Source organism: Enhydra lutris, unplaced genomic scaffold (genome assembly GCF_002288905.1).
Source record: "Enhydra lutris kenyoni isolate GAN:26980312 unplaced genomic scaffold, ASM228890v2 scaffoldscaffold111, whole genome shotgun sequence".
NCBI lineage: Eukaryota > Metazoa > Chordata > Mammalia > Carnivora > Mustelidae > Enhydra > Enhydra lutris.
The window spans coordinates 1,608,134-1,635,256 of NW_019154195.1; the positions used below are offsets into that span (position 1 = coordinate 1,608,134).

At 46.5% G+C, this 27,123-nt stretch overlaps 1 protein-coding gene across 4 annotated transcripts in view; it reads left to right on the forward strand.

Annotated features, from left to right (window-relative positions):
• The window catches only part of LOC111139543 (zinc finger protein 470), a 90,281-nt gene that overhangs the window by 7,635 nt on the left and 55,523 nt on the right, over positions 1-27,123 (forward strand). The window contains exons 3-7 of one of the 4 annotated variants that reach the window (XM_022491847.1): positions 1,062-1,149; positions 2,041-2,048; positions 4,944-5,702; positions 6,042-6,452; positions 6,705-7,005. In XM_022491847.1, coding sequence (XP_022347555.1) covers positions 1,062-1,149; positions 2,041-2,048; positions 4,944-5,702; positions 6,042-6,452; positions 6,705-6,961 — 1,523 coding nt within the window. In that variant the 3' untranslated portion in view covers positions 6,962-7,005. Of the gene's footprint in view, positions 1-1,061; positions 1,158-2,040; positions 2,049-4,943; positions 5,703-6,001; positions 16,903-17,402; positions 17,495-25,107; positions 25,235-25,399; positions 25,496-27,123 lie in introns of those variants that run through there. The other 3 variants (XM_022491841.1, XM_022491843.1, XM_022491844.1) reach the window with 3 other exon arrangements.

The window sequence follows — 27,123 nt, forward strand, 5'->3', positions numbered from 1 at the left end:
TCCTTGGGTGTAATAATTCTGGATTTTATCTCAGACACTATAAATAATCAATTGTAGAGGCTGTAGATTCTGTTATATTCCTCTGAAGAGTTTTGTTTTGCTTTTGTTTTTTGTTAATTATGTTATGTTAGTCACCACACAGTACATCATTACTGTTTGATGAAGTGTTCCACATTCATTGTTTATGTATAACACCCAGTACTCCATGTAATCCGTGCCCTCCTTAATACCCAACACCGGGCTCACCCATTCCCCACACCCCCACTCTGAACCCTCAAAACTGTTTCCCATAGTCTACAGTCTCTCATGGTTTATTTCCCCCTCGGATTCCCTCCCCACTTCATTTTTCCCTTCTCCTAATGTCATCCATGCTATTCCTTATGTCGTACATATGAGTGAAACCGTATGGTAATTGTCTTTCTATGCTTGACTTACTTCACTTAGCATAATCCCCTCCAGTTCCATCCATGTTGATGTGAATGGAAGGGATTCGTCCTTTCTGATGGCTGAGTAATATTCCAGGCAGTTAACTTGGCTCAGACTCCAAACTCTGTCTCTAGGGGCTCTTTATAGTACATCAGTTACTGGCTGTCTGATGATCCTGTGAAAATGCTGGGCAGAATTTCTGTCCCAATTCCCTTAGAAAATTGTTTAACTTTTATAGAGTTGACTGTTGGCAGTCCCACTAGACTATGCCAGAAGCTTTATGTAATCTGTCTCTAAAATGTTTTACCCTTTGATCTTATCATTCGTGTTCTATCATTCTACTAGGTTTTTTTTTTTTTTTTTAAGATTTTATTTATTTATTTGACAGACAGAGATCGCAAGTAGGCAGAGAGGCAGGCAGAGAGAGGAAGGGAAGCAGGCCCCCTGTCGAGCAGAGAGCCCGACGTGGGGCTTGATCCCAGGACCCCGGGATCACAACATAAGCTGAAGGCAGAGGCTTAACCCACTGAGCCACCCAGACGCCCCTCATTCCACCCGTATTAAGGAACTGACATATAGTTCTGAAATGCCCCAAATATGACCAATTTTCGTGTGTGTTTGTTTTTTGTATGCAGGTCTTTGCATCTCTAAGCCATATGTGATCTCCTTATTGGAGCAAGGGAAAGAGCCTTGTGAGATGAAGACAGAGATGACAAGAAGCCCGTTCCCAGGTGAGTGTGGGAGAACCAGATAGGGGAATCCTTTCTAAATAATGGTTCAACTATTTTCAAAGGTGATACTTTCTCCTTTCTTATGCTACATAGAGACTCTTTTCAAGCTTTCTAAGCCTGAGGAGAAAATTGAAACTTTGCTACTTAGCATAGACTCCCCAAATGTCTAGATATCTCTTCTCTCTAATAGATAACTCCATTTGCAAAAATCTCTATCCAGCCCTTTCCCGTCCCCTCTTTCCTTTTGCCATTTAGACTTTATAAGCCTCTCTGTTTCTTAAATCTTAACTCCTAAATTAGGTGCTGCTTGAAAATCATGATATTTCCTGGTGCTTAAAATCTTTCTTTGCTTTTCTGTTGCAAATAGGAAAGACCTTACCACCCCTTATGTAACCAGCTCCATCCTACTTCTCTTACCTTATCCTCTATGATTTTTTAGCTTTTTCACTTTACTTTAGGGCAGAGTTTTCTAAATTATGAGGTACCCAGGTATTCAGGTATGTTAAAGGTATGCCAACTGTGGAATCTCTAAGCCTTGAGAGACCAGGTGTGGCCAGACGCAATCTGAGTTCCAAGTTTGGTTCCTTCTGGACCACAGGCAGTATCATTCTTTTGTCTCTGTTTGCCTTATAGATGTTGATGAGTGCCTGACAGTACAGTTGAGAAGCTCTGTACTTAACCGTTGGTCACCTTTTCTGAACTCACCAAGCTCTTTACTGATTCAGGCTTTTGCGCTTCCTGATTTCTCTTCCCACTATGCCCTTCTCTTGGCTGTCTGTCCATGCTTGACTCTTGTTGGGTTTGGCTAGCAAACCCTGAGACAGTGAATGAAAAGAGTACTCCAGACACCTTGGTAGGAGAAAGGAGAGGTCCTGGGGATCAGATGCTCTAGTGGCAAAGAAAGATCCAGAGCCAAACTCTGCCTCCACCTTTATTGTGAACGTTATTAACACAACAAGAGAATAAGAAAAACAAGAATGAATATGAAGCTGTAAGGATCAGGACAGTGGTATAGGGAGTATCATGTGAATAGAACAAGCTGTGCTTGTGATGGGCATGTAGACTGGGAGTTCATGGGGTGTGTGACCGCCAAAGATACATGTTTCTCCTAAGTCATGCATTTACTCCCTGGATTAGTGCATTGAGCCACAATGAGGATCTGGCTGTTTTCAGCCCAGAAACTCTAAAGGGGGCTCAGTTCTCTGGACACACCTTCTTTGTTTTCCAACTAGTTTCATCCCGGGAGGCATGTGTTTATTAAGTCTTATCTAGCCAGGCACTGTGAATTCCCACAGACTCTCAGGCCAGAGCTCAAACATCATCTCATTAGAGGCCTTCTCTGACCACCTTCTGTAATGAACATTCCTTATTTCAGCCCAGTTACTTTCTGTCGAGCCAGTTTATTTTCTTTGTAACACTCAGGAAAGCCTATAGTTAACCTGCTTATGGTTTGCATGCTTATTTTCTGCCTCCCCCACTGAACTGAATGTTCACAAAGACAAGGGAATGTTGAGATCATACGTGATAATTGTGCCTTTATGAAATTCTCCTTTCACTTCCATAACAGGATTTGATCTTTACATTTTGAGATGTTTTGGATCCTAGACTTCCAGGGTCCTCCAAATAGCCAAATATTGGAAGGGAAATTAGCCCCACTTAGATATGCTTTATACTTTGGTTGCATAGGAATCTACCACCTCCCTTGAATTGGGAAATGGAGGAATTCCCTGATAAGAAGTAATAATTGGCCTTGTGAAGAACAGAAGAAGGAAAAGGGGTTGAAGCCTATAAAATTGGTGGGATATTGAGTCATAGTATAGATTCAACTCTTATTCAGTGAGTAAGAGATCTCGGCATCTGTGTTGAGATGGGCCAAAAAGATAAGGGACAACCATGTTTCCCATGGGAGGTTGTGGTGTTGAAGGCTACCTTCATAGGAAGTATCCATGACGTATCCAACTTTCTGTTTTTTTCTGTCCAGTATTTCTCCCCTCAATCGTCTGTGTAAGAAAAACCGTAGGTGACAGATATATTGAACTCTCATGGCCTCAATTCTAGAATTACTGAGGCCTGAGCATTAGGAACGAAAGAAGGAAGTAGGAAGGGGTAGAAAGCTTGTTCGCACTTCAGAGCCCTTCTGAACTGCTTTAGTAGATTTGATCTCTTCCATCTCTGAACTTTAATACTAGTTTTACTTTTTATCACATGGGCTCTCACTTGGTATTTCATGTTTTCTGATGTTACTTTCTTTGTTCGCCTTGCCTTTCTAATCCTTTTCTGTACTCCTCAAGAACAACTGGTCTTTTATTACATTAGTGTCCATAGTGCTTGACACATAGTAGAAAACTGCTTTAGGGAACATTGGATTAGTCAGTAATTTACTATGGATAAGATTGGAAAGGAAAGCACTTTCTTTTGCCGTTTCTTGTTTTTTTTTTAAGATTTAAAAAAAAATTTATTTATTTGACAGAGAGGGAACACAAGCAGAGGGAGTGGGAAAGGGAGAAGCAGGTTTCCCACGGAGCAGGGAGACTGATGTGGGGGTCGATCCCAGTACCCTGGGATCATGACCTGAGCCGAAGGCAGATGCCTAACAAATGAGCCACCCAGGCGCCCCTCTTTTGCCCTTTCTTTCTTTTTTTTTTTTTTTTAAAGATTTTATTTATTTATTTGACAGAGAGAGATCACAAGTAGACAGAGAGGCAGGCAGAGAGAGAGAGAGGGAAGCAGGCTCCCTGCTGAGCAGAGAGCCCGATGTGGGACTTGATCCTAGGACCCTGAGATCATGACCTGAGCCGAAGGCAGCGGCTTAACCACTGAGCCACCCAGGAGCCCTCTTTTGCCCTTTCTTGATGCCAACCTTTTCCCTGAAGTTCTCTTAATATCATCTCTTCAGGACAAATTTCTTTATGTTTTTATTTAGAACTTATAAATGTTTGAGTTTCTGTGATATATGTAAAGTGACTTAGTACTAGTGTTTAAAGCATATTATTCCTACCCTGAAGCCTGTATTTTATCTCACAAGGCAAGAAAGTGGCAATAAAAAGAACTTCATAATAGTAATACACACCTACATATATCATTATGAAACCAGTTTATTCAAAAAGATTTATGGCAAAACCCCATTAAGATGTGGCCTGGGAAGTGACACTCTTCGTAGGCTGGTGACAATGAGAACATGAATGGAAAAATGCCTTACTATGTAGCCTGAAGTTCAGGGATCTCTGAGAAATGAGGAGTTCACTGTGTTGAAACATGTAGCAATGGTACATACAAATACTGATTTCTGGTTATGAAAAGATTAGGCATTTACCTAAACCCCAAGGGAAGTCATGAAGCTTAACGGTTTTGTGGTTGCTGGGAATCTGTAGAGATTTTTGATTAGCAGTAGTTATGTGATGATATTAATACTTAAACAACATTAACCTACCTGTATATGCAAGTCAACCAGAAGTAGGAAAGAGTAGAGCAATGGTATTTAATTTATAGTCTGTTATGTTAATATAGGATAAAAAAAAGACTATTATTATTGTAGCCTGCTTCTCTAGGACCTCATTATCCTGCATTTAATTCTCTTTTCCTACATTTCCTACATTATCCTACATTTAATCACTTTTTCCATGTTTCCCTGAGCTCTGAAATATACTTGCATATCTTTCAGTTTATGTGCTGTTACATAATAGATTTTGCAGGATTCACTATTTTTGAACCACCCTGTCTACAATAAATATTTCCCTTGTTATAGCCCATGATAAAGGAAGCATTTGCTTTTTTGTCATCTTTCAGATTCGGGATCTATATATGAGACACAAGAATTATTTTTGAAGCAGTTCATGTATGATGATGTGTTAATGGAGAGAATTACAGACTATGGACTTGAGTGTTCTACTTACAGAGAAAATTGGAAATGTGAAAGTCTTATTGAGAGGCAGTTGGTAAGTCAAGATGCATTTATCAGGCAAAAAGTAACCACTTATAAGAAAACCCTTACTAAGGAAATAGATCACAATTATAACAAATCTGGGAAATTTGTCCATCTGGACAATATAGAAGAAAATGTTTATAATCACAAGTCAGATAAGAAAAGCTTTTCCCAAAATTCCATGGTAGTAAAACACAAGAAAGTCTATGCAGGAAAGAAACTTTTTAAGTGTCATGAATGTGAAAAAACCTTTACCCACAGCTCCTCCCTTACTGTTCATCAGAGAATTCATACTGGTGAAAAACCATATGAATGTAAAGAATGTGGGAAAGCCTTCAACCAGAGTCAGCACCTTGTTCAACATCACAGAATACATACTGGTGAGAAACTCTTTGAATGTAAAGAATGTAGGAAAGCCTTCAGCCAAAATGTGCACCTTATTCAACATCAAAGAATTCATACTGGAGAAAAACCATATAAGTGTATGGAATGTAGAAAAGCCTTCAGCCAACCTGCACACCTTGCTCAGCACCAGAGAATTCATACTGGGGAGAAGCCCTATGAATGTAAGGAATGTGGGAAAGCCTTCAGTGATGGCTCATCCTTTGCCCGACATCAGAGATGTCACACTGACAAAAGACCCTATGAATGTATTGAATGTGAGAAAGCCTTCAGGCAGAACACATCTCTTATTCGTCACTGGAGGTATTATCATACTGGAGAGAAACCTTTTGATTGCATCGATTGTGGGAAAGCCTTCAGTGATCACATAGGCCTTATTCAGCATAGGAGGATTCATACTGGAGAGAAACCATATAAATGTAAAGTGTGTGGGAAAACCTTCAGTTACGGCTCATCCCTTACTGTCCATCAGAGAATTCACACAGGAGAGAAGCCTTATGACTGCGTTGTCTGCGGGAAGGCCTTCAGCCATCATGCTTCACTCACACAACATCAGCGAGTGCATTCTGGAGAGAAACCTTACGAATGCAAGGAATGTGGGAAAGCCTTTAGACAGAGTATACACCTTGCTAGTCATTTGAGAATTCATACTGGCGAAAAACCCTATGAATGTAAAGAATGTGGAAAAGCGTTTAGCATCAGTTCACAGCTGGCTACTCATCAGAGAATTCATACTGGAGAGAAACCTTACGGATGTAAGGAATGTGGTAAAGCTTTCAACCAGAGGGCACACCTTGCCCAACATCATAAAATTCATACAGGAGAGAAACCTTATGAGTGTAACGAATGTGGTAAAGCCTTCAGCCAGACTACCCGCCTTATTCAACATCAGAGAGTTCATACTGGAGAGAAACCCTATAAATGTAGCGAATGTGGAAAGGCTTTTAGCGATAGCTCATCCCGTTCTCAGCATCGGAGACTCCATACTGGCCAAAGGCCCTATGAATGTGTTGAATGTGAGAAGGCATTTAGAACAAAATCATCCCTTATTTGTCATCAAAGATGTCATACTGGGGAGAAACCTTATGAATGTAGTGTGTGTGGTAAAGCCTTTAGCCATCGCCAGTCCCTTACTGTTCATCAGAGAATTCATTCTGGAGAAAAACCATATGAATGTCAGGAATGTGGGAAAACCTTCAGCCAGATTGGACACCTTAATCTACATAGAAGAATTCATACCGGAGAAAGATCTTATGAATGTAAAGAATGTGGAAAAGTCTTCAGACAAAGCGCGCACCTTAGTCATCATCAGAAAGTTCACACTGCAGAGTCGTCTCAGGCCTCCAGCTCTTCCTCACTCCGTATGTCATCAAGCCCCGTGGATATATCTGCTAAATATTTTTGGAATTCATCCACTCCTTTCAGTTCTCATTGTCCTACTCCCAAACACAGTCCTTTCACCTGGACTGTTCCAATATAAAAACTGGTCCTACATCCCGTCTTCTTTCCTTCAAGTTCGTTCTTCACACAACTGCCATGGTGGTCTTTTAAACATGTAAATGTAATTAAACTACTCTCTTAAAACCCTGGTTAGGAAATTTAAACTATTTGATGCCTGTAAAGTGCTTAGCATAGTGCCTGACCCAGACTAAGTGCTTGATAAATGTTAAGTCAGTGTCATTCAGAGTCTGTTTAAAAATTATTTTTAAAGAGTGAACTCTGGAAAGCAGTATATCAGTACTGGGAGATTATAATAATTTTGGAACTGAAACTACATCTTAAGGTGGATGATGAGGATTAGTATGTGTAGTATTTTTAAAGTTTGACATCAGAATAACATAGTGGCTTTCTTGTGATTCCAAGGCTGTGTGTCTTTTTTTTTTTAAAGATTTTTTTTTTTAATTTATTTGACAGACAGATCACAAGTAGGCAGAGAGGCAGGCAGAGAGAGAGAGGAGGAGGAGGCAGGCTCTCCGCTGAGCAGAGAGCCCGATGTGAGGCTCGATCCCAGGACCCTGGGATCATGACCCGAGCCGAAGGCAGAGGCCTCAACCACTGAGCCACCCAGGCGCCCCTGTTGGTGCAGAAATTTAGTGTGACCTGGTACATAGAATATGTTTTAGGAGGTGTCTAAAGCTCTGGATAAGCTGAAACAAAAGAATTAGAATTTACTGGGAAGAATATAAGACTATAGTTAATTAAGGCAAAAAAATAAAAATTCCTTATTATTTAAAACTGAAGCAATAGAGAACTGGAATAGTCTAGCCCTATTTTAAGACACCTGGGTTTACAGATTAATTCTAAGCTTTCAAGGAACCACTAATCACACTGTTGTAGAGTGTAAAGCATAAAACTAATTAAACATAATTAAAACATAATACTTTGAAGTATTGGGAATACTTCTTTCATGAGGCTAATTTAGTTCTGATATCAACCCCCCCAAAATGAAATGGTAGATTAATTTACTTGTGGTTCTATGTAGAAAGGAAATTATTAATCTCTGCTGAAGAACAACAGAGGTTCTGAATAAATGGAGAGCCACACATGTTTCTAGATAGAAGTTTCAATATTGTAAAGATGTCTACATTCACTTAATTCCAGTCATGATAACTGTAGGATATTTTTACATTGACAGTTTGGTCTGAAAATCACGTGGAGTGGTAAGTAGGCAAGCATCATAGGAAATTTTTGGGAAAGATGATATGCCAAAGAATTCAGTGTATTGCAAAAGTAATATTTTTTTAAGTTTCTATTTATTTTTAAGTAATCTCTAAATCCAGTGTGGGGCTTGAACTCACATCCCCAAGATCAAGAGTCCTATGTTCCTCCGACTGAGCTAGCCAGGTGTTCCACAAAAGTGGTATTTTTGATATATCAGTGGTAGAGATGGATTACTTAAATGGTGTTTGACAGTTAGTTATCCACCTAGAAGTAAAAGCAGAGCTACATTTTACTCCTTACAGAGAAGTTCCCTAAATCTGGATTAAAGATGTAATAGAAAACACAAAATTCTAGAAGAGAATATAGAATATTTGTATCCCTTTGAGTTTAGGAAGACTTGTTGGACACAGAGTCCAGAAGCCATGAAGAGAGTGACAGGAAGGAGCATGTAGAAGATTTAAACCTTTTGCATGGTATAAGGCACTATTGCAAAGTTAAAAGGCACATGACGGGCAGGGAGAAATTTTTAAAATATACATATTACATACTTCTAAAAAGTGCTCTTGAAAAGCAGCAAGGATAAGTTTGAAAATCACACCAACAAGCAACTCACAGTTACAGAACATGAAATTGTCAAATAAAATAGAAGAAGTTCCTAACTACAATAATGATCAGATAAATTAAAATTTTAAAAAGTCCTTGTCACTAACATAAATCAGCACAAATTTTATGAATAATATCTAGTACTATTGCAGATGTGAGAAATATATTTTTGTACATTGGGAAGATAAATCTTTTAAAAGCCATTTTAGAAGCTAATGTGTTACCCGTCAACATTTTTTTTTTAAGATTTTATTTATTTATTTGACAGGCAGAGATCACAAGTAGGCAGAGAGGCAGACAGAGAGAGAGAGGAGAAAGCAGGCTCCCCGCGGAGCAGAGAGCCCGATGCGGGGCTCGATCCCAGGACCCCGGGACCATGACCTGAGCCAAAGGCAGAGGCTTTAACCCACTGAGCCACCCAGGCACCCCTACCTGTCAACATTTTAAATGTAATCACTTTGCTGCAATTCTAAATCTAGGAGTTTATCTTCTTGGAAAGCACAAGCGCAGAAATATAGATGCATAAGCACATTTATTATAGAATTGCAAGACATTTGGAGCAGCTTAAATGTCTAGCACTAGTAAACTAGTTAATCAGTTAAATTATAGGAAATTCAGTAGATTACACACTCACTGAAAAGAATGAGGTAGATTTTCATACTCACAGAAAGACATAATTTACTAACTGACGGTGTAATTTTCATAGTGATAATATGATTGCATGGTTATAAATATCAGAAATTTATAAAGTTAAAATTAGGAAAATACATACATATCAGGTATTTGTTTTGTCTGTGATACAAATTGAAAACACGCACACAGAGATACACATGGCCTTTCCCCTGGGCTGCTCTGATGTCATTCGGTGAGGTTTTGTGTTGTCAGTTGGACCTGGTTCCCTTTAATCCAATCAGAAACTCTCTCCTCGGGACACAGGAGGAGGCTGTAAATGAGTCCTCCTTCGGCCACAACATAGGATACGGCCTGTGCTCCTGCTGCTCTGCTCACTGCAGCGGACCGGTCTCTCATTCTTCCCAAGTTGGGTCTTATTAGTATCTTGTTTCCACTTTAAAATGAGATTAAGTTCTTTTGCTGTCAACCAAAGAAACCTAACCAATGCAGAAATTGGTATCCTTGAATGGATTTCAGGCAGAACATCCTGAGAAAAGGTGGATTAGTATTAAAATAAAAAATGTGGCTATTGGATGAAACAGAGCAAAGGATTATAAGGTTCCTCTTCATGTTTTGTGCCATCCAAGTAGCATGCTTTAATAGCGACAGTAAAACAGCTAATCAGCTGTGGTTGAGATCATTTTTAGACCAGTCAGAAAGACAAGAAATGCCAGTCCAAGGGGTTTGTATGATGCTTCTTCATAACGGAATTGGAAAATATAAAGCAAAAGCAATAATGACTTTTTAAAATTTTTGCTTTAAAGCATGGACTAGAACACCAGCCATTTTGGTAACATTAAAAGACGCTTCCTTGTAGCTCTGTGATTGTTAAATATCAAAGAATGAGCTACAATGCCAAGTGAATTCACAATTTTGGCAGATTTCTTAAGTAAATTGTTTGACATTAAGGGACATCTTTGATATCCTCGTTACTGGAATGAGGATTTGTGGCAGAATTTGGGGATTTTAAAACTCTTAAGCCCATAAGAAATCTTAAGAAACCATACCAACTAATTATCCTTTCTCTGAGATAACTGGGAATGAAGGTTAAAGGTTAGCCTCTTTCCCTTGTAGCTCACCAACACTGTGGCTTCTTTGATTTAAAAAAGAAAGAAAGAAAATTCAATTCTAAAGTGGCCTAGAGGTTGATATAGGAGGTTAGGGAAGGGTTGAGAGACTCTGCCAAGTATCAACATTTATATCAGAATCAAGAAAATGGCTGCAAAAATGGGTTTTCATAGGGCTTGACCTCAGATACTAGATTATAAAATTTTGAACTGGGCTGAATTTACACTATACACACAGGGCATTACATACTTGATGTGCTAATCTGTGCAGTTTATTGCTTTTCTCATAATTTTCTGGGTAGATACATGCAAATCTCATAAGGACAGACTGAAACTAAATGATACTTATTTTTTTTTTGTTTTTTAAAGATTTTACTTATTTATTTGACAGACAGAGATCACAAATAAGCAGAGAGGCAGGCAGAGAGAGAGAGGGGGAAGCAGGCTCCCTGCTGAGTAGAGAGCCCGATGCGGGACTCAATCCCAGGGCCCCGGGATCATGACCTGAGCTGAAGGCAGAGGCTTTAACCCACTGAGCCACCCAGGCGCCCCACTAAATGATATTTAAAGCATAGAAATGACCTTGCCTGATACACAGGAAGGAACCAGAAAATTTGGGATGCTGACCTTGCTTTCTCATGTCTGAGTTTCTCACTCGCCTTGTCATTAGGCTTCCTGAGACAGGGCCAAAATGCCTTTCCTTGAACCTGTGCCATGAGGAAAGCATCACTGTCTCTAGAGAGTACTTTACTTGCCAGCCTTAAGATGTCTGACATGCTGGGAAGGGGGGCTGCTCTTGGAAAGGGATTTCTGATCTCAGCAAGGGTAGCCGCCCAGGGAACGCTGAGCCCTAGCAGCAACTCTCCAGAAGCAAAGTTGATTTTGTGGTGCACTTGGGCAGGCTCATTCTGGCTTTTAAGAGCTGTTATATTTTTAGAGATGTTTTGAACTGGTTACTAAAAGGTATATACGTATGTGTGTGTATATATATGTGTGTATAGAAATATATACATGTTTGTACTGGGTAATATGTAACCTGTATGTATTGTATACATATGTTTATAGGTTATTGTCTAAATTTTTTCTATAACCAATAAGTTGTGTTAAACACAGACAATAGTTTGGAAACTGAGTTTTGAGCATTTGCCATATTTTATTTATGACTAACGTTTGCAGGGGGGACATACCACGTAATAGTTGCTGCTTTGCTTCTCTTCCCAACTCCACATTCAGCGACCCCATGTTAGCAACTTTGACTCACATACGATGGGAATCTTTAATAGCATGCACCACAAGTCAAGGCTGGTTGACTTTAAAAGTTGACGGTGAAAATGTTAGGAAATCAGGCTAAACTTAAAAAAGTGTCATGTCTGTCCGTTGTGAATTGTGCAAAAAGTAGAGGAAATATTCCTCTGGTACTCAAAAGCTATTACTTAGCAAGAGCTCAGCCTGTCATTGACGTAAGGAGCAAAGTTCTGACCTATGCCCTCATCTTGTTTCACTTTGATCTTACTCTTTAACGGAAGTGAAAATATCAACCGACATGGTCAGAGTCTTACCCATTTGTCAGTTTTAAGCATAGGTTGGTGAAAGTCAACAAAGGCGTTCTAAGAGAATCAGCTGCTATCCAGAATCGACAGTCCAAGAGCCTTGCATTTTCCTATCATTTGTCAATGTGTGCTGCACGTCTGTAACATTACAGTAAACTCCCTGCACCCGGGATACACACATTTCTTCCCCTTGGGAAGCTTCACGTCAGACTTGACGGGCATACCGCCGATCGTCCGACAGACTGCTGACTGTGATTGCTGGCGGGTCTACAAATGAGATCAGTAGTCAGCCGCTGAAAATTTACTTTGTTACTTGTCTAAAAACAGTTCGCATCTGGCCACGGAGGCCGCAGTCCACTTATCACCCATGCTAGAAACTGCCTGTCACCCTGTTCCCAGCTCTGGGTGTGTGGACAGGAGGCTGGGTACTCCTGAGGAAAACCTTCCTATAACACCACTATGACTTTTACTCCTACAGTTCCCTAAAGAATTGCAGCCATTTACCAAGGTAAGTGCCTATTAAGAAAAGGAAATAGCATTTTTTTAAAAGATTTAATTTATTTATTTGACAGAGATCACAAGTAGGCAGAGAGGCAGGCGGAGAGAGAGAGAGGAGGAAGCAGGCTCCCCGCTGAGCAGGGAGCCCGATGCGGGGCTCGATCCCAGGACCCTGGAATCACGACTTGAGCTGAAGGCAGAGGCTTTAACCCACTGAGCCACCCAGGCATCCCAGGAAATAGCATTTTTGGAAGAGTTCTAAGTTACAAGGACATGTACTGTAGTCATTCTAGGGGATTATGGGGGCAATTCTTGCCCTGGCCCAGCTCAGAGGAGGCCCTGCAAGCTCCTGCGCCAGTTATTTGCCTTTTGGCTCTAAGATCCATTTTCTGCCTTATCCCTTGCTCTACCCTATTGCATGTGTTTAAGCTCTGCGAGTGCTTTGACGACTGGTTTTCTGTCTGGTTTACTAAGTGGGAGGCACTAGCAATATACCAGAAGGTGAGAGTTGGGGGAGAAGCCGGGGTGTTTCTCTCTCACTTGCTCTGCTTTGCATGGTGGCTATGGTGATAGCTACATTGCCTCTGTTCTGCCTCCTTCCAGTCACCCCTTATCATGGTCCCACCTCCTGCTAGGGACGTCTCTGTGGATCTGTCTAGCTCTAAGTGGCCCTGGTTCCTGGCTTGGTAATATCCGCTCCACCCTTTGGCCTCCACGCTCCAGGGTTGGTAACTGCTCTCCTGTAACTGATCTGAGTTGCCTCCCTGTTCTTCCTCTCACTCTCCCAGGACCTTTTTATTATATTAGTTTCCTCTGTCAAATTCCCGCTACTGAAGCACATGGTGTCTGGGTTTCCTGACTAAAGGCTGATAGACAAAACTCATTATTCCTACTTGGTTTGGTAACATTCATGCTAAATCACATTCCAAGACAACACTGGGAACTGCCACCTTAGTGAATTCCCTGTGTGCCCAGTGGTTGGGGGGCATGTTGAAGAGTGAGTCGCTACTCCTTGCCCTTCCCATCACTAAGAAGTAGACACACGAAGTACACTATAAAGAGGAGTATTTCAACGTAGGGTTTCAGACAAAGCACACGTAACCAGTTTACTCAACAGTTTTTAGTTAGAGGCTATCATGTGGAACACATTTGAATGGCAGCCTGTGTGTAGATGAACCCGGATATTGTGCTTTTTAATACATACAACAAGCAATAGGTATGTTCTGTATCACTTTGGCCTATATTTGCCTAAATATTTTGCCTTTTTCTGTGACATGACTACTCGTAAGCAGAAATGTGCAGGATAACCTCATGCCCCTCCCAAAGGCCAAAACACTGAGGGGGGAGCAGAGAGAAGAGTGTTCTTCCTGAAAAAAAATGACTCCTTTGCACCACCACCCACTAAGTCTATTTCCACTCTAGCAAGTACAATGAGTCTTCATCATGTTACATTTTATGTGTTAACTGTATTTGTTGCTCTCAATATTTCTTACTCTCATAAGCTTGTGTTCATTGTTCAGTTGATCTATTTTTCTATTGGCAAAAATTGTGTACTTAGGGTTGGGATGTAAAAGCCTCATCATTTTTATATTAAACATACTGGACATTTTTTCCTTTTGAACAGTTTTTCACTTAGTGACACTTTTAATTAGGAGTGGATTGAAAATCCTAAAGAAAGGGTAGGTGTATGCTGAAGGACCCACGTTAAAACTTTGGCTCTTTATCTCATGCTTCTGGGTTCCGGTGATACGGAGGTTTGTTTTTCGCATTGAATGGAGGAGTTCTTCCATTACAGCAAACAGTAATGGCGTCATTAAACCAGAAGCTGAACGCCACCCGGCCATTTAAAGCTCTTGTCATCAGGAGAGCAGATTTTTTGAAAAGAAGGGGGGAAAAAAAACGTAGTGGTTGGTTTTATAAAGTTAAAAGGCGGGGGTGGGGTGGGGTTGCTCTACAAAGTTACTGGAAAAACATTATGGTTGGGGCATTTCCTTGTGCTAATTGCCATGTCTGGATATAATGTTCCATGTTCAAAATTGTTAGTTTCTGTCTCCCAGTTCTGAGTTATGCTTGTGTAAAGGTTTTAGTCCTGGGAGGAAGTCTTCAGATCAGGAACGACAATGGCTGCAGTGAAGGCCAAATGACCTCTGTCCATTCCATATGTCTCCTGCCACTAGAAGGATAAAAAAGCTACAGTGACTGATCCTGACAGGCAAGAATAAATAGGATATTGGGGCTTGGGAGTATTAGGGACGGTCCACCCTCTTGAACTGTCATGCACAATGATAAACGGTAAGTGGAAATGGAAGACACTTGTGATACCACCCAGGCCATTGATGGTTTGGGTCAGGTTACCCCTAAGTAACTGAGATGTTGGTCAAGCCTGGGAGAAGTATGGCATTATATAAAGTGGAAGAGAAGTCTTACACACCAATCATAACCCCAAGGCCAGTTTCTGAAAGAAAAGAACCGGTTATATTCTCTACCCATGGTTTTCTATTTGCTGCTTCATAATTAAGCTCCCTCCCCAGCCAGTGCCATTTTATTAATTCAAAGAAAGTCTTTTAATTCAAGTGTTTTAAATTCAGTTCTATGCCAGTGAGGGCTTTACAACTTTATTTTTAATGAAAAAATATTTACATACAGAGGTTAAGTGTAAAATTTCATGAGTTTTTAAAAGCTAGTACAGTAAAACGTACTCACTTTAGGTGTAGAATTCTATTTTGACAAATTCCTACAGTCCTCTAACTACTGCGACCAAGCTACAGAAGACCTGGGCACCTGGGTGGCTCAGTTGGTTAAGCAACTGCCTTGGCTCAGGTCATGATCCTGGAGTTCCAGGATCAAGTCCCACATCAGGCCCTCTGCTCATCAGGGAGCCGGCTTCTCCCTCTGCCCCTCGCCCCTTTCATGCTCTCTCTCTCTCTCAAATAAATAAAATCTTTAAAAAAAAAAAAAAAAAGATACAGAAGACCTTCGTAGAGAGTCTTCTCCTCCCGCCCCCAGCTCCTAACTACCACTCATCGCTTTTCTGTCTTAAATGATGTTACAAAATGTCAAATAAGTATAACGACAGGCGGCCTCTGGAGTCTGTAACAACAGCGGTAGGCCCCTGCTCTTGTTAAGGGAGGGTATTCCCTGAGGAAAGAGGCTTTCTGCTCCAGGGACCCAGAAAGCTCTGGACGGCTCTGGTAAGACTGGCCCTAAACACGTAAATGTGGAAAAACACCAGTTAACCCAGATAACCATGAAGGTTATGCAGCAGAGTTTTTTAAAGTCACGAGGTGAGTGGTGGCATTTGTGACTAGAGTCTGGGCAGCTATCTATGAGAGAGATAGGTGGGAACTAGCCCCGACTTTGGGGGAAGGCCGTGCAGGTGCAGGACCCACAGGCACAGGGGCAGTGGCATCTGGAGAACGGGTGTGGGGGGACTGGATAGGCCCGAGTGTCCAGGGACATGGGACCCACCTGGGGTCAGAGGTGCGCAGCGAATCGGACGCGAAGGCAAGTTGTGCTCACACGCCCCCAGCACAACCACACTGTGGACACCGGCAAGGCCCCAGCGCTGCCCTTCGGCGCGCGCGTCCTCTCACTCGGTCGGCGGGGACACCCATGGGACCCGCACCCGAGGAGCAAGCCACCTGCTCCGCCCTAGCACCGCCCACTTCAGCACTGCGGCCCCGCCCCTCGCCGTCAGCCCCACCCCGTCATGGAACCGCGCCTGCGCGAATCCGAACCCAGCACCGACTCCCAGAAGCCCGTGGGGCGCTGTCTGTCCGTCGGGAGGCCTGTACTTCCGGTCAGGCTCGGGCCGGGTGTCCACAGCTACCCGGAGGCAGCGGTCCCGAAGAGCCGGAGGCGGCCGGCCCTTAAGGGAGACGGCGGACGCTATGTGGGCCCGGGGAGGGTCGGCGCATTGAGGCCTGCGCTCCGCTCAGTCCTGCCGCCGCACTGGCCGGGACTACGCTTCCCAGGGGGCGTTGCGGTGGCCGCCCACGCCCACTTCCGGCGGCGGCCCCGGGCCCTGGTTCAGGCTGCTGGCGGGGCCGGAGGCTCGGCGGCCGCGGTGGGCGCGGCGCGGGGCGGGGCCCGCTGGATGCTGGGCGCGCCCGCGGTGGGTCGGGGGAACGAGCCCGCTCGCCGCGCGGAAATGCAGGGGGCGGTGAGTGCGGGCAGGGGCGCGCGGGCCCGCGGGCTGGGGTCCCCACCGCGGCGCGGCGCTCCCCGCACAAAGCCCGGGGGGGGCCGAGGCCGGACTGCGGGGACCCCGGCTGCCTTCGCCCGTCCTGGCCGGGGAAGGCCGCGCGCGAGGAATGGCTCCCCATCCAGAGGCCAGCGAGGAGCGGTGACCGCGGGGCCCGAGAACCGAGGTGAGGGTGACAGGTGGTCGGGGCTGGGGACGGGGGCGAATTCACGCCCTCAGAGCGCGGGGACAGTGTGGTCTTGGGGCACAGGGCCGCTCGGGCCCCTATGCTGGTGAGTGGTTGTCCCCGGGCTCTGAGGCTGGCAGGTCGGAGGAATGCAGGGGTTACCAAGTTTACCCTGAGTCCCGGCATCCTGCGGCGGTGCCGGGAGGGACCGTGACTCGCCCAGGGTCAGCCTGACCCCACACCATCCTGATTCATGCTCCCAGGGAGAGAAACCCTCTCCCGCCGTGGCAGTCCCTCGGTAGAGTGGCAGTCGAGGACAGATCAGTGCCTCCAAAATTGTTCCCATCCTTTCGTCCCCGAGCGTTCGGTTCTCCACCTGTTGAAGCCTTTTCTGATTTAGGGCCCTAGTTTAACACGCAGCCGGAAGGGACCGTTTCCAGCTTGGTGGTCAGGAGCGTGGTGTAGACTCGCTCTCCAGCGACTCCTTTCTCTTCCCCCAGCTCTTCCTTCCAGGGACACTGCCCTTCTCCAGGAGAAGAGGCAGAAGCAGGAGGCAGCAGGGACAAGAGCAGAACTGAGAGCCATGTCTCAGGTGAGTTGGCATTTCCACTCTCCTCTCTGAAGTGCAGTCTTGTTTTTCAGGACTTAATAATGTTTATTTTCTTTTAAAAGTTTTCAGTTTAAGAGACCTGTCCTGGGAGCTGGTTCCCATTTCCTCACATTCTGGTGAGTGATGGGCTACAGGGGTAGCCCAGGGCCTCCCTCCCTGCTTCCTCTTCATCCCATTCGGTGTTCATTCTTCATTGCTGAAGTGATTCAGCCCCTCGCTGTGCCACTTTTCTCAGAGGGACTCTGGTGGGGCCGAAAGGTACTCTTGGGGCAAGCATGACAGCTGCTTGTGCCGTACCGTGGGTTTGCTATCTATTTGTGCCAGTCCCTGGAGACACGGACGCTAAGCCCCAGTCCCTGCTCTCAAGGAGCTCACAGCCTGTTGGTGGAGAGTCGTGGAAGCAAACAAGGTTCTCGAGTGCAGGTGAGAGCTGACTAGAGGAGCTCTTGGCTTCTAGCTGCCTGTGAGGGAAGGGCAGGGGCTCTTTCCCAAGGCGGTGATGTTGCAGCCGTGGTTTGAAGGGAGAAGGGGATGTTTGGCAGACAGGAGAGGGAAGAGCGGCGCTGGTGCGGTGTGAGAAGCTGTCTGTATCTCACTTGATCGGGTGGCTTCTTAAAATGCTAGCAGATAGTTTTGTCTGTTTCTGTCCTCTGTGTCTCATAAATCCGAGAGCCAGCTCATAAATGAACCAGGTTCCACTTGGCCCACCCAGGCTACTTTAAGCAAGTTACCAGTGATCGCCACCTTACCAGATGCTCTGTCCAGTCCTCAGTCTTTTTTGGCTCTTACTGGCATTTGAGGTAGCTCAGGGGTTGGCCGACTTTCACCGTAAAGGGCTAGGAAGTGACTGTTTGAGGCTTTGCAGGCCATAAGGTCTCTGCTGCGGCTGTTGCACTCTGCCGTCTAGAGCAGAAGCAGCCGCAGACAATATGTGAATGCATGGTAGGGCTGTGTTCCAATAAAACTTTATTTACAAAGACAGGTGACTGCCCACCCTTGAAATAGCTCATCCCTTGCTCTCCAGTGGGACCCTTTTTCCCCTTGACTTATAGAGCACAGCAGGCATCTAGCCTTCCTCCCACCTTCTTGGCGTCTCAGTTTTCACGGCTGGTTCCTCATCTCCCGGACCTACAACTGTCAGCGTGCCTCAGGCTGGTGTTCTTGGCTCTCCGTTCTCGTCTCTCTGCCCACGTTCCCCTGAGGAGGTCCGCCCGTTCTCATCGATAAAAACTCAGCCACAGGCCTCTGAGCTCCAGGCCAGTGCATCCAACTTGACTCCTCTTGAATGTCGAGCAGGTAGTTCCGACCTAACACATTCATATCTGCCATCAGCAGTTGTCCCCGCCCGGCCGCTCCCGCAGACGTGTCTAGCTCTGGCCGTGGCAGCGTCGTGCTGTCAGTTGCTCCAGCAGAAACTCTGCGTCGTTCTTGTCTTCTCTTTTTCCCTGCCGCCCATGTTTGCCTCATCGCAGACCCTGTCAGCGCTGTTCTCGTCCTGTATTCCCAGCCTGACAGTTATCATCGTGCCCACTCCTCTGTCGCTGCCTGGTCCTTATTATCCTACAGTTGGCCCTCGACTCTCCCGTGACTGCCTGCTTCTACATAATTTCCCGCAGTCGTGTCCCAGGGCTGCAGCCAGGCGGGCTCTGTTCTAACTACTGCGTTGCTCTCTGCTTAGAACCCTCCGGTGGCTTCCCTGAATGAAGGCCACATCCTTCATGTGCTGACAGGGCCCCACCGGACCTGGTCCTCTGGACCTCTCACATTTTCCATCCTCCTCCCTCACTCACTTTGCTTCCTTGAAAATTGCCTTCTCATTTTCCTGAACCTTCTATCTGTAGCTTCAAAGACTCCCACCCAAATTCCTCACATCTTCTTCTCTGCATTACTCCTTTTTTAAACTCTGCACATTTCAACATACTGTACGTGTACTTAATACATCTGCTTTTCTGCTCCAGGTACACTTGAAACAGGCAGGGATTTTGGACAGTTTCACCTGTGAGTCCTGATTCAAAAAATATTTGGTGGAGGAATGTGTGAGCGTCTCTTGTAGCCAGTGTTTTGCTATTTAATATAGTGTTACGGTAATCACTTTTATACCTGGAAGTGTGCTTTATCCTTGATCATTTCCTATGAATACATTCCTACAAGTTTTTACTTTGCGGATTAAAGTTTATTAAACTGACATGAAATCAGAATACTTTAAAAGTTTTATTTAGATGGAACAGGAGTAGAGCCTCAGAAGCTAGAATTTATGGTGTAAAAAGAGTAGACTTCACCAAAAAGAAAAAATTACCTGTTCATTCAGGTTCCTTAAAATTAATTGACTTGAACCAAAGAAAAACCTCTTTAGTGCGTTTTTTTCTTATAAAAGGCTTTCATTCATTTGTTTCCTATGGAGTATTAACATAAAGTATTCTTGTGTAAGGATAGAATTGCCTTTGTTTTCTATTTGCCTTTAATCTCCTTGTCTCTGTCTTTATTAAGATTAAGAGTAAGATCACCAGCTTCAATTCTTACACTGGGTTTACCATTATGTTTTCTCTCTGGTGTAGTGTGACGTTGTGAAACTCTTTGGGAAGTCTGCGCATGTCCATGCTGACAATGGGAATAAGAGTAGGATGTGCTCCATCGAGGGTGGTTCGTGTACCGTTGGATGAAGCGGGTTGATCGGGACATGAGTTGCCGAAAATTTGTTCTATCTGAAAGCCATGTTGCCCAGTGGGTCTTGTTTCGTCATCAGGGTGAATGAATGGCAAGCATGATGGCTGTTGGCAGAGTAGAACCTTTTAATAGGGGCCTGCTGGTGTCCCGGTCACAGGCGTGGCAAAGGAGCCAGGCTGCCTGGGCTCCGATGCTAGGGTTCGCATTTAATCGCTGTGTAACCTCAGGGCAACGTAAATGACCACACTTTTCTTCACTTGTAAAAATGGGGATGATAATGGTACTGGCTTAATGTGGTTCTTTGAAGGATTGAGTGAATGCACGTAAAGTGCCAAGAGAAACGTAAAGGTGCGCGGCCCCCGGTAGACCTCAGCAGGTGTTGGCTGCCAGTGTCCTCGTCTCGTCTCGTCATGTAGAAGTTTACGGGCCAGTCCCTCAGGTGACGCCCAGTAATGCAGCGATCCGTGGTGCTGGAAGGAGCTGGCCAAGTGGCCCGCTCTGGCCTGCCGCCTCTTTTTCCATAGCCCGTGAGCGACAAATGACAGTCACATTTCTCGGCGACTGAAAAAAATGAAAATACGGTGTCATCTGTGAAATTACGTAAGTGTAAGTGCATGTCTTGGTGCCCGCGGATGAAGTCTCCTTGGAGCGTGGCACACACGTGGTTTAGCCGTGGTCTGTGGCAGCTCTCATGCGACAAGGGCAGGGTTCAGTCGCTATGGCAGAGGCCGTCTGGCCTCCGAGGCATAAAATATTTGTCCTCTGGCCTTGTACGGGGAGATGTCTCTGGCCCCTGATGTAGAGGTTACGGGCGTGGACTGCGGAGCCAGACCACTGGGTTCAGAGTCTTGACCCTGCAGTTGGTTGGGTGATCGTGGGCAAGTTACCGCTCTCGGTTTCCTCATCTCTGAAGCGGGAGCAGTGCTGGGACCAACCGTCAGGGTTGGGGGGTCGAGTCAGCTTGTGTGTAAGCGTATGGAATTGTGTCTGGAATGTTCCAAGTGCTGTGAGCGGTAATCGCTCCTGTTCCCAGTAAAAGGCATTTGCTGGCTCTCCTGGTCTGTCCCAGCTGCCGTCACAGACCAGCATGGACTGTGCGGCTGATGCGCCACAGACCTTTATTTCCCACAGTCCTGGAGGCTGGAGACAAGCAGGATGGTGGGGTTGGCCGAAGGTGAGTGCTGGCCGATGCCGACCGCTTCCTGTTTCTCGGCTGGCGCCCTCTCTCCGTGTCCTCCTATGGAGGAAGGAGCTAAGGAACCGGGGGGGGGGGGGGTGTGGTGGTGTCTCTTTTATAAGGCCACTAAGACCGTTAAAGAGGATTCACCCTCATGACCAGAGGGCCTCCCAAAAGGCCCCACCTCCAAATGCCGTCACGCTAGGCAGTAGGGCTCCAAAGTATGGATTTTGGGGGGACGCAGACATTCAGACCATAGCATGAACAGAAGTCATTGGTTCTTTTTTTTTTTAAGTAGTTGCATTTTTTTTTTCTTTTTTCCAAAAGATTTTATTTGTTTATTTGAGAGAGAGTGCACATGAGTGAGAGGGTGCGGGCACCCCCAGGAGGAGCAGAGGGAGAAACAGACTCCCCCCTCAGCAGGGACCCCAGTGGGGGTTCGATCCCAGGACTCTGGGGTCATGACCTGAGCCAAAGATGGACAGTTAACCGACTGAGCCACCCAGGTGCCCCCAGAAGTCACTGATTCTCTACCTAAAGGGCAAGTCTGTTTAAAGTGAGAAACTGCCTTACTTGGAAGGTTACACATACTCGGTTCATGCTAGGTCCCTCTGGAACACAGAAGGAGAGAGGTAGAGAAGGGGACATTTCTTGTTAAGAAAAAAAAAAAAAAAAAACCAGACTCTCAAAAAACTTAGTTGCCAAGTATGAGAAGATTTTGGAACTTTTACTCTTCTGTGTAGTAGGGGCTCCAAATTCCAGTTTTCTTACCAATGACAAAATAGTAACAAATGCAAGAAAATTGGGCACCATTTTTTCTTGTACCAACAGACTATTTATAAAGTTACTGTAAAGATGTTGTGAAGATGCTATAGATTTTAGAAAGGCATTTTGTGTATAATCTATGTACTGTATTTTATATAATGTTTCATTTGGTAGAGAACATCTGAAAAGATTTTGAATATCGAAATAAGTAAGTACAAGACTTGGCCAGGCAAGGAGCATGCCGATAGCACTGTAAGGCTGGAATCTGTGAGAAACCAGCTTGTAGAATTGGGTCAGGATAAAACATAGAAGTGGCATGTGTCTGAGCACCTATGCCTTTGAACCAGTTGAAAATATTTGCACTGAAATGGGTTTTTGGGGGGGCATCTGGCTCAGTCAGAAGAGCATACGACTCTTGATCTCAGGGTCGTGAGTTCAAGCCCCACATTGGGGATACAGACTACTTAAATAAAAGAATATTAAAAAAAGAAATGGCTGTGGTTTTTTGTTTGTTTAAAGATTTTGTTTATTTATTTGACACAGAGAGATCACAAGCAGGCAGAGAGGCAGGCAGAGAGAGAGGAGGAAGCAGGCTCCCCAGTGAGCAGGGAGCCTGATGCGGGGCTCGATCCCAGGACCCTGAGATCATGACCTGAGTCGAAGGCAGAGGCTTAACCCACTGAGCCCCCCAGGCACTCCTGTTTGTTTTTAAGCCACTCGATTGAGGTACGATTGACACGTAGGAAGCGGCATGTGTTCATGTGTGCCACTCCGTGAGCTGGAGGGTGAGTATATGCTGGTGAGGCTGTCACCGCCATCAAAGCCAGACACTTACTCATCACCTTCCAAAGTTTCCTCCTCCTCCCATTATTATTATTATTATTATTATCATTGACAGCAAGAACGCTTGACATAAGACCTACCCTCTTAGCAACTGTAAGGCTGTAACCCCGTACCGGTCTCTGTAGGCCGGAGCCTGTACGCCACATCCTGCAGAACGGAACTGTCCCCTCTGACTGTCACCTCCACATCTGCTCGCCCTGCCCGGCAGCCGCCACGCCACGCTCTGCTTCTGGAGGCGCCACGAGTCCAGCTCCGCGTGTGGGTGCGGGCGCGAGTTGTTTGCTCTGCGTCCGGCCCCTTCCGCCCCGCGTCTGCCCCAAATCCCGGAGCTTTCGTGTGCTCGGAGGTGCCGCCCAGGCGCGCGCGGTCGTCGGAGCCGGAGGCAGGGATCCGCCGGCGCAGCTGGGCTCGGCCGCTGGGCCAGAGGCCTCGCGCTGCTCGCTCTGCCCGCGCGTCGCGTCGTCGTGTCGCGTCGTCGTCGTCGGCTGTGTGGGCCGCGCGGTGGCCGCCCGCTCGCTCGCTCCGGTCGGCTCGGGCTGCGGCGGTCTTGGCTGCTTCCTGCACGCGTCAGCAGGTGTCTCCGGGCGTGGGGACCGGGGACTTGTGTCAGGAGCGTCCTGTCTTCACGCCAGTCCGGACGCGTTTGCAGGCCGTTTGGACTCGTCCTTACGCGGTTCGGCTCAAAGGAACCTCAAAGGGACTTTGGTTCCCGGAGAGCTCGGGCGGGTGCGCCGCCTGGCGGCTGACGTGCGTCCGCACTACGTGGCGCCTTGCGCGTCCCGAGGGCGGCGGGTGCGGCGTGCGCGTTCGGCCACGGGCCGGAGGTTTTGCTGATTTTTGCACTTCGCAGTTGGGAGCCAGGACGGAGCTGAAGCAGCGGAGACGGCAGGGCCGGCGGCGGGGCTTGCCCGGGCTGCAGCCTCAGGGCGGCCGGACTTTCCCGCTCCCGTCTCCGTGCGGCCTTTCAGAACCCGCGGGCAGCTGGTCGTCTCCACCCACAGGGCAGCCACCGGAGGGATTCCTGGGGTCAGAATTTGAATGTATCAGAATTTTAAGATTTTACTTATTTATTTATTTATTTTTAAAAGATTTTATTCGTTTGACAGACCCGGAGAGAGGGGACACAAGCAGGGGGACTGGGAGAGGGAGAAGCAGCTTCCCGCTGAGCAGGGAGCCCGATGCGGGGCTGATCCCAGGACCCTGGGATGACGACCTGAGCTGAAGGCACACATTTAACAACTGAGCCACCCAGGCGCCCGTGTAGTATTTTTCATTCTTATTAAACACTCATCTTTATTTTGGGAAGAAGAAAAGAGAATTTTGTTGGTTTAGTTTAGTGTTTGGGTTTTGTTTGAATTGACGCGCGTGCTCCGCATCCGGTGAACACGAAGTGAAACAGAACTCCCTAGAACCCGCCTCGAGGTTGAATTCTTCTGTGATCGAGGCTCATCCTCAGATTGATCTTCCGACTCTTGTACCGACCAGGCCATGCACGTGTCCCCCTGCTAAGTGCTCCGGTCGCTCTCGTGTGTGGGGCAGTGGAGCCTCCGTTATTCGTTGCTCTGAATTGACGTCAGTAGCTCTCCCGTGCGTACAGCTGCGCAAAACTGCCAGTCCTCCAAGCACGGGCTACCTCGGTGTCTTTCTCTTTTCTCTGGCTCTCGATCCTTGTGTGCTAGTCTGTCCCCCAAAGCGAGGAGGGGGCAGCCCTCGGGCCCCGTGTGCATCAGCGCAGCGCACCAGGCGCTTGCAGACGGCCGCTGCCCCAGTCTGCAGTGGGGCTGGACGTCGCAGATCTTGGTGCTGGCGGGGGTGGTTTCCCTGGAGGCTTCTCTCTGGCTTGCAGATGGCGGCCCTGTCACTGTGTCCCCACACGCCCTTCCCTCCTTGCACTCGCATCCCTGGTGTCTCCTCCTCTTCTTGTAAGGACACCCGTCAGATTGGATCAGGGCCCAGCCGCATGACCTCATTTAACTTTTAATCACCTCTTCCAAGGTCCTGTCGCCAAAATGAATCACATTCTGAGGGACTGAGTGTTAGACTTCAACATATGAATTTGGGGGACACAGTTCGGTCCATAACAACCCCCCCCGGTCTAGGGGGGCTTGGGCACCGACTGAGCAAGGATGCGGTTTTGTCCTTTCAGAGCTTGGTGACATTTGGGGATGTGGCTGTAGACTTCTCCCGGGAGGAGTGGGAGTGGCTGAGCTCTGCTCAGAGGACTCTGTACCGGACCGTGATGCTGGAGAACTACAGGAACCTGGTGTCGCTGGGTAAGGGCACCCCTGCCCCCTCCCCGCCCTTCCCTGGCTGCTGCCATAGCTCAGAGCCCTTTACTCCTTTGGCACCAGGCCCTGCTGCTCCTTCATCAAGCCCGGAGGCCCGAGTCTGCACAGACCCGCGGCCTGACCCCCTTCTACCTCTCCTTGTGTACTTAGGACTTTGCATTTCTAAGCCCGATATGATCTCCTCGTTGGAACAGAGGAAAGAGCCCTGGATGGCGAAGAGAAAGTTGACAAGAGGCCGGTGTCCAGGTGAGCGGGGGAGACCGCGGTAGGGGGAGGCCCTGCGGGTCACAGCTCGGGACCTCAGCCGTGTTCGATCATCAGTGGACTCTTCCCAAGCATCCAGGCCCGGAGGGGAAATTGAGGCCTCTTGAGCACGGGCTCCCCAGGTGTTCATCCTGCCTCACCTCCTGCCCAGCTTGGCTGCCCCCGCCCCCCGAACGGGACTTCTTTCCCCTCCTCTGGGTCCCGTTTTTCCAGCTCCTTCTCAGACCGCTTGTCATTCAGGCTGGCGTCATCCTCTCTCTTCTTTAAACCATCCTTGGCCGACGCGGGTGTCTTTTTTATATTCTTTCTCTTTGATCAAGTGACCGTTTCATGTATAGACTCTCTTGCTCACTTTTGTTGTCAGTTTTGAGTAAGGCCGCCAGGTGCAGGTTGGTGGGTGAGCGCGAGCTCCTGAAGCATTAGCCGTGTCCCCGGGGGACTGGGCGGACCCGTGCCACTTCGGGTGGAGCAGAGACTGCCGTCCGGTGCACGGAGAGCAGGATCGGGGACCAAGGAGGAGGAAAAAGCACTCCCACTTGCAAGCCAGAGAAGCAAGAAGGAGAGTAGAGCCTTCCGCAGAAGGATTAGAACTCAAGAAGGAGACCGGCAGGCCCAGAGCCGGGTCTGGGTGGGGCCGTCATCGGTTTGGGGCAGGTGGGCCTCCCGGCGCAGAGCGGAGCGGACCGTGGCGTGACCGGCTCTCAGTAGGAGAGAATGCGGGTTCGGATTTGACAGATCTTGAGGATGTTGTGATGAAATTTCTATCATTCGGGAAAACAGTTACTTCAGCTACAGCATTGTTTCTGGAACAAATCAGTCAAGATCAGGGTCAGAATTACAGACTATTCTTGGAGGTTACCACAAGAGGAGATGGTGCGATTTCTGAAGAATTGAGACTCTCGTAAAACGTCTTCGTTGAAGTCATGCTTCAAAGCAGTGAAGCAGGACAGGCCGCTCACAGGACTTCCGATTCTCATGGCTTGTCCTAGGGTACATAGAACCGTGAAACTTTCCCATGTGACATTTAAGTCACATTTTCTGAATGAGTTTTTTTTTTTTTTAAGATTTTATTTATTTATTTATTTGGCAGAGAGAGACGCAGTGAGAGAAGGAACACAAGCACGGGGAGTAGGAGAGGGAGATGCAGGCTTCCCGCCAGCAGGGAGCCCGATGCGGGCCTTGATCCCAGGACCCAGGCATCATGACCTGAGCCAAAGGCAGACGCTTGACGACTGAGCCACCCAGGCGCCCCCGAATGAGATTTATAAAACTAAACAGCTTTTTCCTTCTGTCAGTCTTTCATTCCTTGCCAAGATTCTATTTGATTATAAGACTTGCACTTGTAAGACCGGGATTTGAACTTTCGTTAGTTAGCATTGTAATAAAAGAAGCATTGTTTAAAAAAGAGGGAGAAAAGAATTTTTTCCTGGAAAAATGGGAAAAGAGTCCAAGTGAGTTTTACTTAATAATGTTGAAATAAGGCTCATATACCAATTTTCTTCTTCAGCCTCCCCTCCCTCTTTGTTTATTTTACCTGTATTTCATCATAGATTTAGGTGAGAAAGCTCATAAATGTACCCTTAGGACGAAAGCTACACAAATATGGGAAT